This window comes from Coregonus lavaretus (genome assembly GCF_964263955.1).
Source record: "Coregonus lavaretus genome assembly, chromosome: 30".
NCBI classification, from domain to species: domain Eukaryota; kingdom Metazoa; phylum Chordata; class Actinopteri; order Salmoniformes; family Salmonidae; genus Coregonus; species Coregonus lavaretus.
This window is the reverse complement of record NC_140017.1, coordinates 20,871,763-20,889,481: the sequence shown is the minus strand read 5'-3', so window position 1 is coordinate 20,889,481 and position 17,719 is coordinate 20,871,763. Positions and strand designations below refer to the sequence as shown.

At 42.0% G+C, this 17,719-nt stretch overlaps 1 protein-coding gene across 6 annotated transcripts; it reads left to right on the top strand.

The window, feature by feature from the left end:
• Positions 1-2,439: 2,439 nt before the first annotated feature.
• LOC311105981 (arfaptin-2-like) lies at positions 2,440-16,809 on the top strand. 6 transcript variants are annotated; one of them, XM_084148227.1, is made up of 11 exons: positions 2,582-2,670; positions 3,162-3,263; positions 7,308-7,340; positions 8,016-8,124; positions 8,583-8,678; positions 9,825-9,926; positions 10,640-10,755; positions 11,040-11,261; positions 13,475-13,632; positions 14,872-15,046; positions 15,300-16,809. In XM_084148227.1, the coding sequence occupies exons 2-11, from the start codon at positions 3,171-3,173 to the stop codon at positions 15,453-15,455; spliced, it is 1,260 nt and encodes a 419-aa protein (XP_084004353.1). In that variant the 5' UTR covers positions 2,582-2,670; positions 3,162-3,170; the 3' UTR covers positions 15,456-16,809. The 6 variants fall into 6 exon arrangements, with proteins under 6 accessions (XP_084004357.1, XP_084004356.1, XP_084004355.1 ...); XM_084148229.1 differs by lacking the exon at positions 8,583-8,678 and having other exon boundaries at positions 2,480-2,670; XM_084148228.1 differs by lacking the exon at positions 7,308-7,340.
• The last annotated feature ends 910 nt before the right edge of the window (positions 16,810-17,719 follow it).

Below are 17,719 nucleotides of genomic sequence, written 5' to 3'. Positions count from 1 at the left end.
TAATTAGGTTGGCTAACCCTCAGTCTTGCCTGTAGTGTAGGGCCTGCAGTGTTACAAAGCTACTGACCTGTCCAGTGTGACTTACTGTAGTTGGTAGAACATGGCACTTACAATGCCAATGCCCGGATTATTGAGTTCGATTCTCGCTGGGGACACACTTAAGAAAATAAATGCTAGTAAAACTGTAATTTTCATTGGATAAAAGCGTCTGCTAAATAGCATATATTATATCATTCAGATTCTTACACAGTTGCAAACTTGGTTATTCATTTTAATGTCACCTCCATGTACCTTTCCAGGTCGCCTAACAGTAGCCAGATTCTTCAAACCTCTCTGCTTCTTCTGTTCACATCTGTAAACATGACCTAGAACCTTCAACAGTAGGCTATGCCAAAGATGGTTCTGTGGCTATGCTCCAGTCATGTAAACCTCACATCTGTGACTGTAAGATTTACAAATACACATTTTTACTGTATTCCCCGTGCTTACAGTGACACCCTCTGGCAAAGCTTGGTACGGTGTCCAAATCACTACATAATTTAAATATATATACATTTACATTACACTTTAGTCATTTAGCAGACACTCTTATCCAGAGCGACTTACAGTTAGTGAGTGCATAAATTTTTTATACTGGCCCCCTGTGGGAATTGAACCCACAACCCTGGCGTTGCAAACGCCATGCTCTATCAACTGAGCTACACGGGGCCTATATATAGATATAGATAACAAACAATGAGACATCATTGAGTTCAATAATTGACAAGAACATAAAAGACCAGAAAAATGTTTTCGAAACATTAGTTATGACAGCATATGATAATGTGACAATGACACTTATTCTGAAAATAATTTGTTATAATATTGGACTGTAGACAACCTTTTCTTATTATTTAGTAATTTCAGAGACTCAATGAAAAACAAAGTCTATAAAAAACACTTTAAAGCAGGGGGTTGATTTAAAAAAGTTGGTTTTGTGGATATAAGACTTACCAACCAACCAAAATCAAGACATTAGTTATACATTTCAAAGAGTTCAGAGTACTGTCAAACAAGGTTATAACATCATTCAATATCAATAGTGTCACCAGTTTTACTCAGTATACACTCCTTCATATCTCTCCAAAATGGAATAGTGTACAAACAACTGTAAAACAAATGTGTCATCGTTCCAGGTCCATCATTGCAGAAGGTACACTTGTCGTCAATGTCTGTAAACCTTGACACCATTGTGTTGGAGGGGTACATATTGGGAAAAAATCTTTAGGAGCACCTCTCTTATCTTATTAGAAATACAACATTTAAAGGGACAAAGCCAAGGCTTTCTCCATTGATAGTTGTGGATTCCAAAAGGATTTCCCTCTTGGTGTGATCTTTCTTTCACTATTAAACATATCATCTTATGTGTTTATTTGTACACTTGAGACTTTTGATATCAATATCAAAAATATCATAAATAGACTAGGTTCTATTCTAAGTGTATCGGCAGGTAGCTTAGTGGTTAAGAGCGTTGTGCCAGTAACCGAAAGGTCGCTGGTTCTAATCCCCGAGCCGACTAGGTGAAAAATCTGTCGATGTGCCCTTGAGCAAGGCACTTAACCCTAATTGCTCCTGTAAGTCGCTCTGGATAAGAGCGTCTGCTAAATGACCAATTATAATTATATTAGCTGGGAAATACCAGCGGGAATAGCATTAATCACAGAGTGATAGTCTTTGTGTGTAACAGGAAAGGCTTTGACTCTTAAAAATACCTCATAACTTAACATTTGGCCACCACTATCAAACATGCCACCTACAAAGATGATATTGTTCTCTATCCAATGTTGTTTTTAATAGTGATATTACCATTATTCCACAGAATAGCTTTATGAGGCAAAAAGTCATGCACAAAACATAATTTCCATGCCAAGGGCTTGGTGATAACATTTTGACAATTTAAGTGGCAGTTTAGTTATGTTGTAAATACAAAACAAAAATAGTAAACCCCCAATTTTCTTAAAAAATAAAGAACCATAAAGATTCTGGAGATTCTATGCATTTTTTCAAATACTTAATCTTAAATGTACTATTTATATCCACAAAATCCAATAACTCAAAACCAGTGGAGGCTGCTGAAGGGAGGATGGCTCATAATAATGACTGGAACTGGGCAAATGGAATGGCATCAAACACATAGAAACCATGTGTTTGATACCATTCCACTGATTCCTCTCCAGCCATTACCACGAGCCCGTCCTCCCCAATTAAGGTGCCACCAACCTCCTGTGCTCAAAACCTCCTTCTGCCATAGTTGCAGAGTGAACTTCATTTTTAAGGTGGTGATGTTTGTTTTTCCACACAAACCAAACAATCCATATCACTAAACGGTGGAGGGGAGGAGGAGGTTCATGTCGTCAGCTGTTCGACGTGGCGACTTCACGTAACGTTACGTATAGGGCCAGATGAGGGAGGGAGGGACTGCTTCAGGGATTATATCTGCATACTGTGCTCGGTTCTACCCGGGGATGCTAACGGAATCACGACTACAGTCATGCGTTCATCAACAGACGAAAAATAAACATTGCAACGGTGTTAATCCGTTCATAATAGTAATATTTTATGAAATATCGTGCAGAATAAGCAGCAACATTTGACATTTTGGGAGACTGGACTACTGCACCCACACATCAGGTAACGTTAGCTAGCTAACGTTAGCAGATCACGCTAACTGAGATCATCATCATTTTCTGCAGCACCACCAGTTTAGCCAGCTGGCTAGGTTTGGAGCTAGCTAGCTAGGTGTCGTGTTGCTGGGACTAGCAAGATAACTAGATACAACACGAATAATGATCACGAATAGCTAGCTATGGCTTTTGTAATGTGTTGTATTGTGAAATATGATGGCTTGTTGAGAGAGCAGGTTATCGCTTCATTCAGCTCTGAAACGTTACTGGTGGACAGCTCAGCCATCTAGCTAAGGAATGTGGACACTGCATTTTTACATATCACAGCTGGCTAGGCTGGATATTGTGCTGAATTAGGCATATTCTACCCATATTTACGTTGAAACCATTCCTATCATTAATGTGAAAAGCTCAGTGTATGTGATGATCCTTCTCCCCCCCGCCCCTCTCTCTCCATCCTCCATCTCTGTCTCTCACCCAACGCTCTCTCTCCTGCAGACTACCACCATGGCAGACAGTTTTATGGGCAAGGCGGCTACCATGGAGATTCCTATCAACAGCAATGGAGAGACCCTGGCCGAGGATGACAGTTTGGAGCAGGTGGGTCATTTGATTGTGTCCCAAATGGCACCATATTCTCTAAATAATGCACTTCTTTTGACCAGGGCCCATAGGGCTCTGGTCAAAAGTAGGGCACTTTGGGAATATGGTGCCATTTGGGATACAGTCACTGCGTACAGTATTCACAGTTGAAGTCTTGTTAACAAACTAAAGTTTTGGCAAGTCGGTTAGGACATGTTCTTTGTGCATGACACAAGTACATTTTCCAACAATTGCTTACAGACAGATTATTTCACTTATAATTCACTGTATCACAATTCCAGTGGGTCAGAAGTTTACATACACTAAGTTGACGGTGCCTTTAAACAGCTTGGAAAATTCCAGAAAATGATGTCATGGCTTTAGAAGCTTCTGATAGGCTAATTGACATCATTTGAGTCAAATGGAGGTGTACCTGTGGATGTATTTCAAGGCCTACCTTCAAACTCAGTGCCTCTTTGTTTGACATCATGGGAAAATCAAAAGAAATCAGCCAAGACCTCAGAAAAAAAAATGGTAGACCTCCACAAGTCTGGTTCATCCTTGGAGCAATTTCCAAATGCCTGAAGGTACCACGTTCATCTGTACAAACAATAGTACGCAAGTATAAACACCATATGACCACGCAGCCTTCATACCGCTCAGGAAGGAGACGCGTTCTGTCTCCTAGAGATGAACGTACTTTGGTGTGAAAAGTGCAAATCAATCCCAGAACAACAGCAAAGGACCTTGTGAAGATGCTGGAGCAAACAGGTACAAAAGTATCTATATCCACAGTAAAATGAGTCCTATACAGTAATCCCTCGTTTATCGCGGGGGTTACGTTCCGAAAATGACCCGCGATAAGTGAAATCCGCGAAATAGAAAACTTTTTTTTTTTACAATTAGCAACTATTACATGTATACAAATACAGTGACTCACGTGTAGGCCGTTTCACTGCTCTTCAGACTGGGCCGCTGCATCCTGACTGCGCTCTGCAGTGTTCTCTTTTTTCCTCCTTCTTTATGTAACGAACGGAAGATTCATTGATTCCGTAATGGCGAGCAACGGCTGCATAGCTTTTACCTTCCCTTAGCATGTCCAGAAGTTTAACTTTATCTGAGATAGGTAGCATCTTCCGCCGTTTGGGCCCATCCGCAGGTGCTTTTGTCGGTCCAGGCCGTTTCGTCGACATTATGGGTTTAGGAGATGTTCGAAATTACAAGATAATTTGGCCAACTTAATGTAAATTTGCCAAGCTGTTTTATGTACGTACACATAACTGCACGAGACGACAAAATGATAGCACAATTCGTAGCATGTTTTGATACAAGAAGCGGGAGTGAGTTTTTAGCGAATCAGAATGCAGAGCACAATGCACCAAAAAAAAAAAATGCATTATGAAAATCCGCGAAATAGCGAATCCGCGATAAGTGAACCGCGAAGTGGCGAGGGATCACTGTATTGACATAACCTGAAAGGCCGCTCAGCAAGGAAGAAGCCACTGCTCCAAAACCGCCATAAAAAAAGACAGACTACGGTTTGCAACTGCACATGGGGACAAAGATCGTACTTTTTGGAGAAATGTCCTCTGGTCTGATGCAACAAAAATAAAACTGTTTGGCCATAAAGACCATCGTTATGTTTGGAGGAAAAAGGGGGTTGCTTGCAAGCCGAAGAACACCATCCCAACCGTGCAGCACGGGGGTGGCAGCATCATGCTGTGGGGGTGCTTTGCTGCAGGAGGGACTGGTGCACTTCACAAAATAGATGGCATCATGAGGAAGAAAATTATGTGGATACAGTGGGGGAAAAAAGTATTTAGTCAGCCACCAATTGTGCAAGTTCTCCCACTTAAAAAGATGAGAGAGGCCTGTAATTTTCATCATAGGTACACGTCAACTATGACAGACAAATTGAGAAAAGAAAATCCAGAAAATCACATTGTAGGATTTTTAACGAATTTATTTGCAAATTATGGTGGAAAATAAGTATTTGGTCACCTACAAACAAGCAAGATTTCTGGCTCTCACAGACCTGTAACTTCTTCTTTAAGAGGCTCCTCTGTCCTCCACTCGTTACCTGTATTAATGGCACCTGTTTGAACTTGTTATCAGTATAAAAGACACCTGTCCACAACCTCAAACAGTCACACTTCAAACTCCACTATGGCCAAGACCAAAGAGCTGTCAAAGGACACCAGAAACACAATTGTAGACCTGCACCAGGCTGGGAAGACTGAATCTGCAATAGGTAAGCAGCTTGGTTTGAAGAAATCAACTGTGGGAGCAATTATTAGGAAATGGAAGACATACAAGACCACTGATAATCTCCCTCGATCTGGGGCTCCACGCAAGATCTCACCCCGTGGGGTCAAAATGATCACAAGAACGGTGAGCAAAAATCCCAGAACCACACGGGGGGACCTAGTGAATGACCTGCAGAGAGCTGGGACCAAAGTAACAAAGCCTACCATCAGTAACACACTACGCCGCCAGGGACTCAAATCCTGCAGTGCAAGACGTGTCCCCCTGCTTAAGCTAGTACATGTCCAGGCCCGTCCGAAGTTTGCTAGAGTGCATTTGGATGATCCAGAAGAGGATTGGGAGAATGTCATATGGTCAGATGAAACCAAAATAGAACTTTTTGGTAAAAACTCAACTCGTCGTGTTTGGAGGACAAAGAATGCTGAGTTGCATCCAAAGAACACCATACCTACTGTGAAGCATGGGGGTGGAAACATCATGCTTTGGGGCTGTTTTTCTGCAAAGGGACCAGGACGACTGATCCGTGTAAAGGAAAGAATGAATGGGGCCATGTATCGTGAGATTTTGAGTGAAAACCTCCTTCCATCAGCAAGGGCATTGAAGATGAAACGTGGCTGGGTCATTCAGCATGACAATGATCCCAAACACACCGCCCGGGCAACGAAGGAGTGGCTTCGTAAGAAGCATTTCAAGGTCCTGGAGTGGCCTAGCCAGTCTCCAGATCTCAACCCCATAGAAAATCTTTGGAGGGAGTTGAAAGTCTGTCCCAAAACATCACTGCTCTAGAGGAGATCTGCATGGAGGAATGGGCCAAAATACCAGCAACAGTGTGTGAAAACCTTGTGAAGACTTACAGAAAACATTTGACCTGTGTCATTGCCAACAAAGGGTATATAACAAAGTATTGAGAAACTTTTGTTATTGACCAAATACTTATTTTCCACCATAATTTGCAAATAATTTCATTAAAAATCCTACAATGTGATTTTCTGGATTTTTTTCCCTCATTTTGTCTGTCATAGTTGACGTGTACCTATGATGAAAATTACAGGCCTCTCTCATCTTTTTAAGTGGGAGAACTTGCACAATTGGTGGCTGACTAAATACTTTTTTCCCCCACTGTATATTGAAGCAACATCTCAAGACATCAGTCAGGAAGTTAAAGCTTGGTCGCAAATGGGTCTTCCAAATGGACAATGACCCCAAGCATACTTCCAAAGTTGTGGCAAAATGGCTTAAGGACAACAAAGTCAATGTATTGGAGTGGCCATCACAAAGCCCTGACCTCAATCCTATTGAAAGTTGGTGGGCAGAACTGAAAAAGTGTGTGCGAGCAAGGAGGCCTACAAACCTGACTCAGTTACACCAGCTCTGTCAGGAGGAATGGGTCAAAATTCACCCAACTTATTGTGGGAAGCTTGTGGAAAGCTACCCGAATTGTTTGACCCAAGTTAAACAATTTAAAGGCAATGCTACCAAATACTAATTGAGTGTATGTAAACTTCTGACCCACTGGGAATGTGATGAAAGAAATAAAAGCTGAAATAAATCATTCTCTCTACAATTATTCTGACATTTCACATTCTTAAAATAAAGTGGTGATCCTAACTGACCTAAGACAGGGAATTTGTACTAGGATTAAAAATTGTGAAAAACTGAGTTTAAATGTATTTGGCTAAGGTGTATGTAAACTTCCGACTTCAACTGTATATGTATACTGTGTGTGGTGACCTCTCATTACATCAACTATTTGTTTGTGTATTTTATTGTACTGTATTATGTCTCACTTCTGTGCAGGCTGCAAAGAGTCAGTGGACCTTAGATGAGAAGGTAGGGATATACAGTAGAAGGGATGAGAGAGAGTGTGTCACGTCGTGGTAGGAGAACTCTAGATTTAGATGTAGTGTACATGTTAACATAGAAGACTTTCTGACTAACCACAATAAACCTTTATCAATTGTTTTTCACCTAATCTACTGAACCATTTTCATGTGTGTGAGTGTCTGTGTACAACAAAGATTAGGCCTATATGGAAGGTCTTCGTCAGGTTGACAATAGACTCTACAGGACCATTACGCATTAGTCCGTCCAGGATTGAGCCTTATTTTGTTGCGAAATCATAAATTCCCGCATATTATGCAGGGCTTGCAAAGTTGATCAATCACTGCACTATTTCTGCATTAAACAGTAAAATCATCGAAATATTATCGTATAAAACTGACCCATCACCGCAGTACAAAAAGAGGGCTCGCAATTTCAACCAATTACTGCGTATTTACCACATAATATGGTTCAATCAAGCCACACAACAACAAATGTTTTCCTCGCCAAATGCATTTGCGCAACAAATTGGACAAAATCATTGCATGTTGCCATGCAAAATGTCAGAATTGGCACGGCAAAATCAAGCGTTTTTGGCCACAAATAATCTCTGCGAAATCGGTGAGGGACTGATTTAGAGTTAGGCTATATCTATTCCATTGATGTGTTGTGGCTTCACCTTAGGACCTGCAGCAGGTGATGGTGTCTGGTCCCAACCTGAATGAGACCAGCATCGTCTCTGGAGGCTACGGAGGTCCTGCAGGGGGCATCATACCCACCTCCTCCATCAAAGGTACACACAGCTCTACTGCTCTCACTAGTTCACTAGCTCCATTAAAGGTACAGACAGCTCTCTAGTGCTCCCTACTGCTGTCACTGCAGTGCATTATTGGAATGTCCGCTTAATTATGTCCACTTAGGACTTATTGAATCAATGAATAGCCTAGTCCCTTTAGCAAGGTCTGTGCTGCTAGCTTGGTTTGTTAGCATTAAGAGTGGTGAAGACTACATTTTCAACTGCCCCAATGTCATTTGTCCTGATGGAATTCAATTAATTTTGTTTTTCTTTCAGGACCTTGCCAGAGGCATGCTGTTCTGCATCAGTTACTCTTTATTTTGACCTAACCTTCTTTCTGTTCTTTCAGGAGTCTCTGAGTAACAAACAGTCTCTCTACTGTATTGGCTATTTTGATTTTGAGATCTACTTCCTACTCTCTCTTACTGACTATCTTAACCAACCCTGTCCTCCAGGCCCTGCTATCCGCTTCAACCCTCAGTATGTGGACAGGAGACGCCCCCCTGCCCCTAACTGTGCCCTTGTGCCTGGAGCCGAACCTCAGCCCACAGGTGGCTTTGCACCTCTCAGCCACCTTCCACAAAACTGTATACTTCCCTCTTTAAAGGTAGACTCAGCGAAAATTATGTTGCCACAAGCAGCACCGCAGATATTGAGATGAGCGAGATGCAAGACTATGCTCTCACACAGTGATTACTGATCAATTCATTTATACATTTATAGTTAGTAGGTTTTGTTATCTGTTTTAACAAACCTTTTTATTTTTGTACTTATGTATTGGATATTGTTTTTTGGTTTTCATATAAGCCACTGAGCTTCCAACCACACCACAAATTATTTGTTTTATCTGTATTGTTGTCTAACACTTGTTTTCTTTGGTAAAAAAAACAGTCTCACACACTATCTGCACATGTGCACAGGTTCGTTTCACTCTGTTCACAGTGTGGTAGCCTGGGAACCAAAACACCTGAGAAGTTGAGCCTCGCGCTTCAACACTCTTAGTTGTTGTGGAAATTAACCCACTCTGCTGTTTACTCTCTGCATCTACATCATATTGCTGAGTCTACCTTTAACAGTTTTCCCCCTCTTTTATTTTCTTCACCTGTTTACACTTTCAATGGTGTATTCATTAGTTACTCTTTAATTCTGTGGGAGAATGAGCCTTGCCTGTAGCTTGGGTTGCTGTTTAACCCCAGACACAGTTGAAGCTGCTGTACTGTCGGATGTTAACAAAAAAACTAGCTATGTTTACTAACCTGACTGACTTCATTGCAGAGCTGTTTGATTTACTGTGTTATGTTTGTGTGAATGTTTCTAATGATGACAACTTCATCCCAAATGGCACCCTATTCACCACATAGTGCACTACTTTTCACCAGAGCCTTATGGCTCCCCCATAGGCAATATGGTGCCATTTTGGACGCATCCTATGTATGCAAATGTGACATGAAGCAGTTAACTAATGGAATGTTGAGGTTCATTAACTCACCACATGACATGTGCATCATTTCATACATTACTATTACTTATGTTGCGTTTTCATTCTGTTGTTTTTTCGACATGGAAAACCTGCATGACTCACTATCACCATCCTCTCACCCCTGTAACACGTTCACCACCTTCATCTATTTTCTCCATCTCATTGATCACATATCCTCACATCTCCTCTGCTCATCCTCCCCCCATGTCCATTCCAGACCTGCGAATGAAGTCCAGGGGACAGGGTGTAGGTCTGGTCTCCAGCCAGTCAGCAGCCAGCATGATAGCCAACCAAAACCAGACCGACCAGCCATTCACAGGTACCACTGGAGATGCAAAATTCCAGGTTTCCCAAAATTCCCAGGTTTTCTAGAAATCCTGGTCGGAAGATTTCCGGAATTGGAAGGTAATTCCAGAATTACTATAAGTGGTAAATCCAGAATTCTGAAACCAGGGTTTCTGGAAAACGTGGACATTTGACCTGGGAATGATACTGGAACGTTGCAGCCCTACACTGGACCCATACAGCACCACCCTCCTTTACTCCACTTCACTCTGTTCACTCATTCACTGGCCTGGAGATACTGTAGTAGTTGCCTCCTTATAACGCAACAGTTTGAAATGATCATACTGCCAAATGATGAGGTTTACAGTCTTTCTTTACATTGGACCCATACAGCACCACCCTCCTTTACTCCACTTCACTCTGTTCACTCATTCATTTCATTCAGTCCTCTCAACTGATCAATCAATCACTGTCATACTATTTGTCTCAAAGACATACTTGGTACATGAAAGGAATATTTCAGGTGTTTGCTTTGAGGAGTAGTGATGAGGAGAGTGCCCAACTAAGCACTGATCTACCACTGTGTGTAATCTGTGTATCGTAGCGCTACTGACTGAAGCTGGTTTTGTGACAGCGTTCATAGTAAATGAGATGGACAGTCCATCTTCTTTACTATAGGTCTCAGCAACCAACCACCTTAAGGAATCCTCTGAGAGTGAGCATGTTATTTATTATCCTTTGTGTCAGGGTTGGGGATGCACCACAGTAACAGCAACCAGAACATGTCAGCGGAGGAGGCTAACCGGGGTGTGGCTGTGGAGAAACTAGACAGCGTTAAGAAGTGGGGTATCAACACCTACAAGGTACAGAACAGAACCTGTCTCCTGGGGAACATTTGTTGAAGCCATACTTCACAGAATCTTCACTGTGTTCTATGGGTGTGATTGCGACTGCACTGGTATGATCATTTGTCTTCATACAAGACTGGGAATAATTTCCTCCTTGGAAAACGAGAAACTATTCTATTCGGTTCTATTCTGAACACATCTCTCCATATCGTCTTTATCCCAGTGTGTCAAGCATATATTCTCGTCTCCTCTTCTGTTCTCTCCTTTATCCTAATCACGTCTCTCCATCTCTACCCCAGTGTACCAAGCAGATGTTCTCGGAGAGGTTCGGCCGTGGTTCTCGGACGGTGGACCTGGAGCTGGAGGCCCAGATAGATGTGCTCAGGGACACCAAGAGGAAGTACGAGTCTGTCCTGAGACTGACCAGCGCCCTGACCAGCCACTTCTACAACATGGTCCAGACCCAGCAGTCCCTGGGAGACACCTTCGCGGACCTCAGCCAGAAATCACCTGAACTACGGGTAAGAAAGACTTCTAACCCCTGAATTTTAACACCTGACCCCTAACCTTAACCCGTAGACCTCAGCCCAGATAGAAATCAGCTGCAGATGGCACACTGTCTGAAATTGGCCCCCAAATATTTTTCTGAAAATCCAGGATGTAATTTTGGGTTGGAATCCAGGCTACCTTCCTGAATTGTAATCAATCCATAAATACCTAATGTAGAGGAAAAGTCAGTATGGGGTAGGGCGTCATTGTAAATAAGAATTTGTTCTTAACTGACTTGCCTAGTTAAATATGTCTCCTGAGTGGCGCAGTGGTCTAAGGCACTGCATCGCAGTGCTAACTGTGCCACTAGAGATCCTGGTTCGAATCCAGGCTCTGTCGGAGCCGGCCGCGACCGGGAGACTCATGGGCGGCACACAATTGGCCCAGCGTCGTCCAGGGTAGGGGAGGGAATGGCCGGCAGGGATGTACAGTGGGGAAAAAAAGTATTTAGTCAGCCACCAATTGTGCAAGTTCTCCCACTTAAAAAGATGAGAGAGGCCTGTAGTTTTCATCATAGGTACACGTCAACTATGACAGACAAATTGAGAAAAAAAAATCCAGAAAATCACATAGTAGGATTTTTAATGAATTTATTTGCAAATGATGGTGGAAAATAAGTATTTGGTCACCTACAAACAAGCAAGATTTCTGGCTCTCACAGACCTGTAACTTCTTCTTTAAGAGGCTCCTCTGTCCTCCACTCGTTACCTGTATTAATGGCACCTGTTTGAACTTGTTATCAGTATAAAAGACACCTGTCCACAACCTCAAACTGTCACACTCCAAACTCCACTATGACCAAGACCAAAGAGCTGTCAAAGGACACCAGAAACAAAATTGTAGACCTGCACCAGGCTGGGAAGACTGAATCTGCAATAGGTAAGCAGCTTGGTTTGAAGAAATCAACTGTGGGAGCAATTATTAGGAAATGGAAGACATACAAGACCACTGATAATCTCCCTCGATCTGGGGCTCCACGCAAGTTCTCACCCCGTGGGGTCAAAATGATCACAAGAATGGTGAGCAAAAATCCCAGAACCACACGGGGGGACCTAGTGAATGACCTGCAGAGAGCTGGGACCAAAGTAACAAAGCCTACCATCAGTAACACACTACGCCGCCAGGGACTCAAATCCTGCAGTGAAAGACGTGTCCCCCTGCTTAAGCCAGTACATGTCCAGGCCCGTCTGAAGTTTGCTAGAGTGCATTTGGATGATCCAGAAGAGGATTGGGAGAATGTCATATGGTCAGATGAAACCAAAATAGAACTTTTAGGTAAACACTCAACTCGTCGTGTTTGGAGGACAAAGAATGCTGAGTTGCACCATACCTACTGTGAAGCATGGGGGTGGAAACATCATGCTTTGGGGCTGTTTTTCTGCAAAGGGACCAGGACGACTGATCCGTGTAAAGGAAAGAATGAATGGGGCCATGTATCGTGAGATTTGGAGTGAAAACCTCCTTCCATCAGCAAGGGCATTGAAGATGAAACGTGGCTGGGACTTTCAGCATGAGAATGATCCCAAACACACCGCCCGGGCAACGAAGGAGTGGCTTTGTAAGAAGCATTTCAAGGTCCTGGAGTGGCCTAGCCAGTCTCCAGATCTCAACCCCATAGAAAATCTTTGGAGGGAGTTGAAAGTCCGTGTTGCCCAGCGACAGCCCCAAAACATCACTGCTCTAGAGGAGATCTGCATGGAGGAATGAGCCAAAATACCAGCAACAGTGTGTGAAAACCTTGTGAAGACTTACAGAAAACGTTTGACCTGTGTCATTGCCAACAAAGGGTATATAACAAAGTATTGAGAAACTTTTGTTATTGACCAAATACTTATTTTCCACCATAATTTGCAAATAAATTGAATTGTATTTCTCATTTTGTCTGTCATAGTTGACGTGTACCTATGATGAAAATTACAGGCCTCTCTCATCTTTTTAAGTGGGAGAACTTGCACAATTGGTGGCTGACTAAATACTTTTTTTCCCCACTGTAGCTCAGTTGATAGAGCATGGCGTTTGCAACGCCAGGGTTGTGGGTTCGATTCCCACGGGGGGCCAGTATAAAAAAATATGTATTCACTAACTGTAAGTCGCTCTGGATAAGAGAGTCTGCTAAATGACTAAAATATAAATGTAAATGTAAATAAAAATAAATACATGTAAACGCAAGTGTTTGTGTCCACAGGATGAGTTTGGCTACAATGCAGAGACCCAGAAGTTGTTGTGTAGGAACGGGGAGGCTCTGCTTGGAGCCATCAACTTCTTTGTGTCCAGCATCAATACACTGGTCAACAAGACCATGGAGGACACACTGATGACAATCAAACTGTACGAGGCTGCAAGGTAATAATACAGATGGGAGGGTTAGAAAGGTGCAGGGCCTGGAGATACTGTAGTAGTTGCCTCCTTATAACGCAAAAGTTTCAAATGATCATACTGCCAAATTATAATGAGGTTTACAGTCTTTTTTTACACAGATCTGTGCTCCTTTACGCCAAAAAAATGTGGCTCTATATCTATGATTGCCAGAGACATTATATAGAGTATGTTTGTCTACATGACATCATAGTTTTGTGTGTCAGGCTGGAGTTTGATGTGTACCATGTTTGATGGTTATACGTTGTTATGGGGTGTTATGTGGGTGTTTTATAGGCTTGGGTGGTATACCGTATATACCGTATACCGGGGTATTTGGAAAAAGCCACAGGATGGTTTTTCAATACTCTCAAAACTATTTATTTGAAGATTATCAATAAATCTGAATATTTCTAGCTACTTTTTAAGTTAATACCTGCAGTCAACTTGTGCAGTACTTTAGGAGATAAAGCAGATTGTGTTCTTCATTTCACCTGTCAAATTATTTTACATTATGAAGCTTACTGTAGTTCCCCAGAACAGTTAAGCTAGTCACGTGTTTGTTTGTAAATAGCACAACGGGAGACAGCGTTCTATATCTATCGGCGAGTCTCTGTTGTGCGGCGCACATGAGGTGAAGAAGTTACACTTGTATGCAATTCACTACTAAATGTTTGCCATCAGATATCTTATAACGGCTTTCTGCCATGTTTGAGAAGTCAAAGAGCTCTGGATGAGTTATCTGTACAGCTGTCATTTGTTCCCTGTGCTTCCTATTAGCGGTTTATACCTCCTCGTTCTCCTCCCCTCTGCTCCGTGTACACATGCTGCTCTTCCTTGAGAAAAGCATGCATCACAACTTTGTTCATTTGCACAGTTTCTCTCATTCACTTTCGCTTGGAAATGTCCACACTCACCGGAAATGACATTTGGTAGCTACTAGCTATGCTTGTATAACTTTATGAGCTGGATTTGCCTGTCTTTGCAATTGGTTTATGTTCGTTTTCGCTCGTTAGCATTTAGCTAACAGTGTCTATTTGACTTCTCTATTAAGTGTGCTAATTCTGTTAGCATTCTGGTACTAGACGCCCAATGGGCTTTTTTTGCGCCGCCTTGTGTGCTATGCCGGTAATACCGTAAATCCCGGGATGGCAGAAGAACGAATGGTATGAAAATCTGGATACCGCCCAAGCCTAGTTTTACTCTGCCTCTCCTCCCCTCTCCCAGGCTAGAGTTTGATGCGTACAGGGCCGACCTGGAGGAGTTGAGTCTGGGTCCTCGTGATGCTGCCACCATGGTGCGTATAGAGGTGTCCCAGCAGCAGTACCAGGTGCAGAGAGACAAGTACGAACGACTGCGCTCAGACGTCACCATCAAACTCAAGTTCCTGGAGGAGAACAAGGTGGGCTTGTTAGTTATTTGGTTAGTTTGTTAGTTCATTGGTTAGTTAGGTGGTTAGTTACTTTACAATAATGCTACATCTCTCTCTCTGTGTCTCTCTCTCTCTGTGTCTCTCTCTCTCTGTGTCTCTCTCTCTCTGTGTGTCTCTCTCTCTGTGTGTCTCTCTCTCTCTGTGTCTCTCTCTCTCTGTGTCTCTCTCTCTCTGTGTCGCTCTCTCGCTCTCTCTCTCTCTCTCTGTGTGTGTGTGTGTGTAGGTGAAGGTGATGCACAAGCAGCTGCTCCTCTTCCATAATGCTATCTCAGCCTACTTCGCTGGGAACCAGCAGCAGTTGGAACAGACACTGAGACAGTTCAACGTCAAGTTAAAGCCCCCAGGGTCAGACAAGCCCTCCTGGCTGGAGGAGAGCTAGAGTGATCAGCTCCCAGTCCTCTGGGCCCGTATGTATCAAGCATCTCAGAGTACGAGTGATGATCTAGGATCAGTTTAGCCTTTTAGATCATAATGAATAAGATTATATGGACAGATCCTAGATCAGCACTCTTACTCTGAGATGCTTGATACATACAGCACCAGGTCTCAGTCAGGTCTCTGGTATATATGGGACACACAGACGGAGAGACACACTGGGGTTGGAAGAAACCAGAGGAATGGATGGATAGACGGATGAACAGATATATGAAATCTACACGAACTGTATATAAAAACCAGAGATGGGACAAGTAGAGACTAGTGATGATGATACTAAGGGGAAAAGAACGCTTATCTAGTTTCATTTAGTTTGGCCAATACGTTGCTCATTTGTTTATAGAATGTTTATTTTATGTTGATTTGATTTCACAACAGAGCCTCATTATATTGTTGCTATGTAGCGTGACTTTTAATTGATCATACTTTGAGAAGTTATTCTAAGCTTATACTTTGCACATAAACGTAATCATTATTTTCAAACTATTTTCGCTCTTTTGTAAAGCGTTATGTAAAGCATTCCAGAGGTCATCATTTGAAAGGTCAGTAAACTCTTTACATGTGTAGAGGATATTAGGAATAGGCTATGTATCTGGACCAGTTACATTGTTTGCACCAGGTGAAGATTAGAGGTAGATTTATGAATGAGCAAAGGGAGAAACCTACAGTTTGTGGTATACTATTAATGACATAAATTATGGGCTAAAGGGGCAATCCTGGATTTGTAAAACAAAGCAGTCAAGAATCAATGGCTATATATCATGAATTTAAAAGTCAAGAAATGTGTACCAATCCCAGATTGCCCCTTTGGCTATCAATGATTTTGAAGACAGGAAGTACGACTTTTGCATTTACAATAGATAATCTCCCTCTGATTAATCCTACAGATAATGTTATTACACGTGTTATTACACATGTTTATTATGTTATTATATCTTTATGACATATCCAATATCCCAATAATCACAGAGTTAACATATGTTCATAGAAATACCTCGACTAATTCCATTCAGATGTATATGTTCTTATGTTTTTCTTTTGTTTCCTCTCCCATTTCTACATCAATGTTATCTTGTTTTAAAACGGATATGGACCTGGTGTACAGGATATGAAATGATGGTGATTTATAGTATATGGTTTGATGTTTCCATACAGACTTGATGTTTCCCCACAGAAGCTGTACAGTAATAACACTGTCCATCTGCTGTCCACTGAGTATATTGTAGTCATCATCTGTATAAGTACTGTACCATATTGTGTTCATACATTACATGGCAATACAATCCAAAACATGGCTGAAAAATGACTGGTACTTCCATCTGTGATTGACATCTTGACTGTTAATCAGGCAATTGTCCTTCACTGTGTCCCAAATGGCACCGTATTACCTATGTAGCACACTGTTAGACTAGTGCACTATATAGGGAATAGGCAGTTTGTGACGCAACCCTGCTAGTGCACTATATAGGGAATAGGCAGTTTGTGATGCAACCCTGCTACCAGGGTTAAGATCCAGCTGATTTGTATCTGGTGAAGTCAGAGTGAGAGCTGATTGTCTGGTCTATTAAACAGCTTGTGAAGTTATAGGATGTCTTTCATCAGTCTGTGGACAAATCCACTATCTATTCCACCAGGTAGATGAGGACAGTAGGCAATATTTGACACATAAAAACAAAAAAAATCTGTGTCTGATTAAAACGGACCATTTTTCTTACGAAAAATCAAGATTCAAAATGTAAATTACTTTTAGTAGCTAGGATCACACCATCCTACATATATAATGGTCCATTTCTCAAAAAATACGTAGTTGTTCATTATATTCATGCTCAATGTGATCAGGAATGTTTTCTTTAGAGAACAGAAGTTTGGAGTATGTGACATTCTTTGTCTGCTTGAACCGTGCTGTATCTTGTTATTTAACTCTCGGACGTATTATCCGTTTGACAGTGGATAGAGGGGTCTGATTAGCAAACGGTACAGGGACTCAATCGTTCATCCCGAATGGCGCCCTATTCCCTACAGGAATTTGGGATGTGTGCCATGTTTAATCACAGAATATTGCTATTTAATCATGTCATACATGTCAACACCGTGATCAGTGATGTGATGAATTCCACTGTCCTGATGTTTAAATGTTTCATCTAAAAAGTCTAGGGCACCTGAAATGTAATATCCCAAAAGGTGGTGGTCAGGCCCTGAACTGCTGAA

Bases quoted from the DNA above. Each gene is read 5' to 3' on its own strand.
- LOC311105981 (XM_084148227.1), top strand. From the start codon at position 3,171: ATGGCAGACAGTTTTATGGGCAAGGCGGCTACCATGGAGATTCCTATC. The intron at 7,341-8,015 runs GTAGGGATATAC...GCTTCACCTTAG, and splicing joins AGTGGACCTTAGATGAGAAG to GACCTGCAGCAGGTGATGGT. The intron at 13,633-14,871 runs GTAATAATACAG...CCCCTCTCCCAG, and splicing joins AAACTGTACGAGGCTGCAAG to GCTAGAGTTTGATGCGTACA.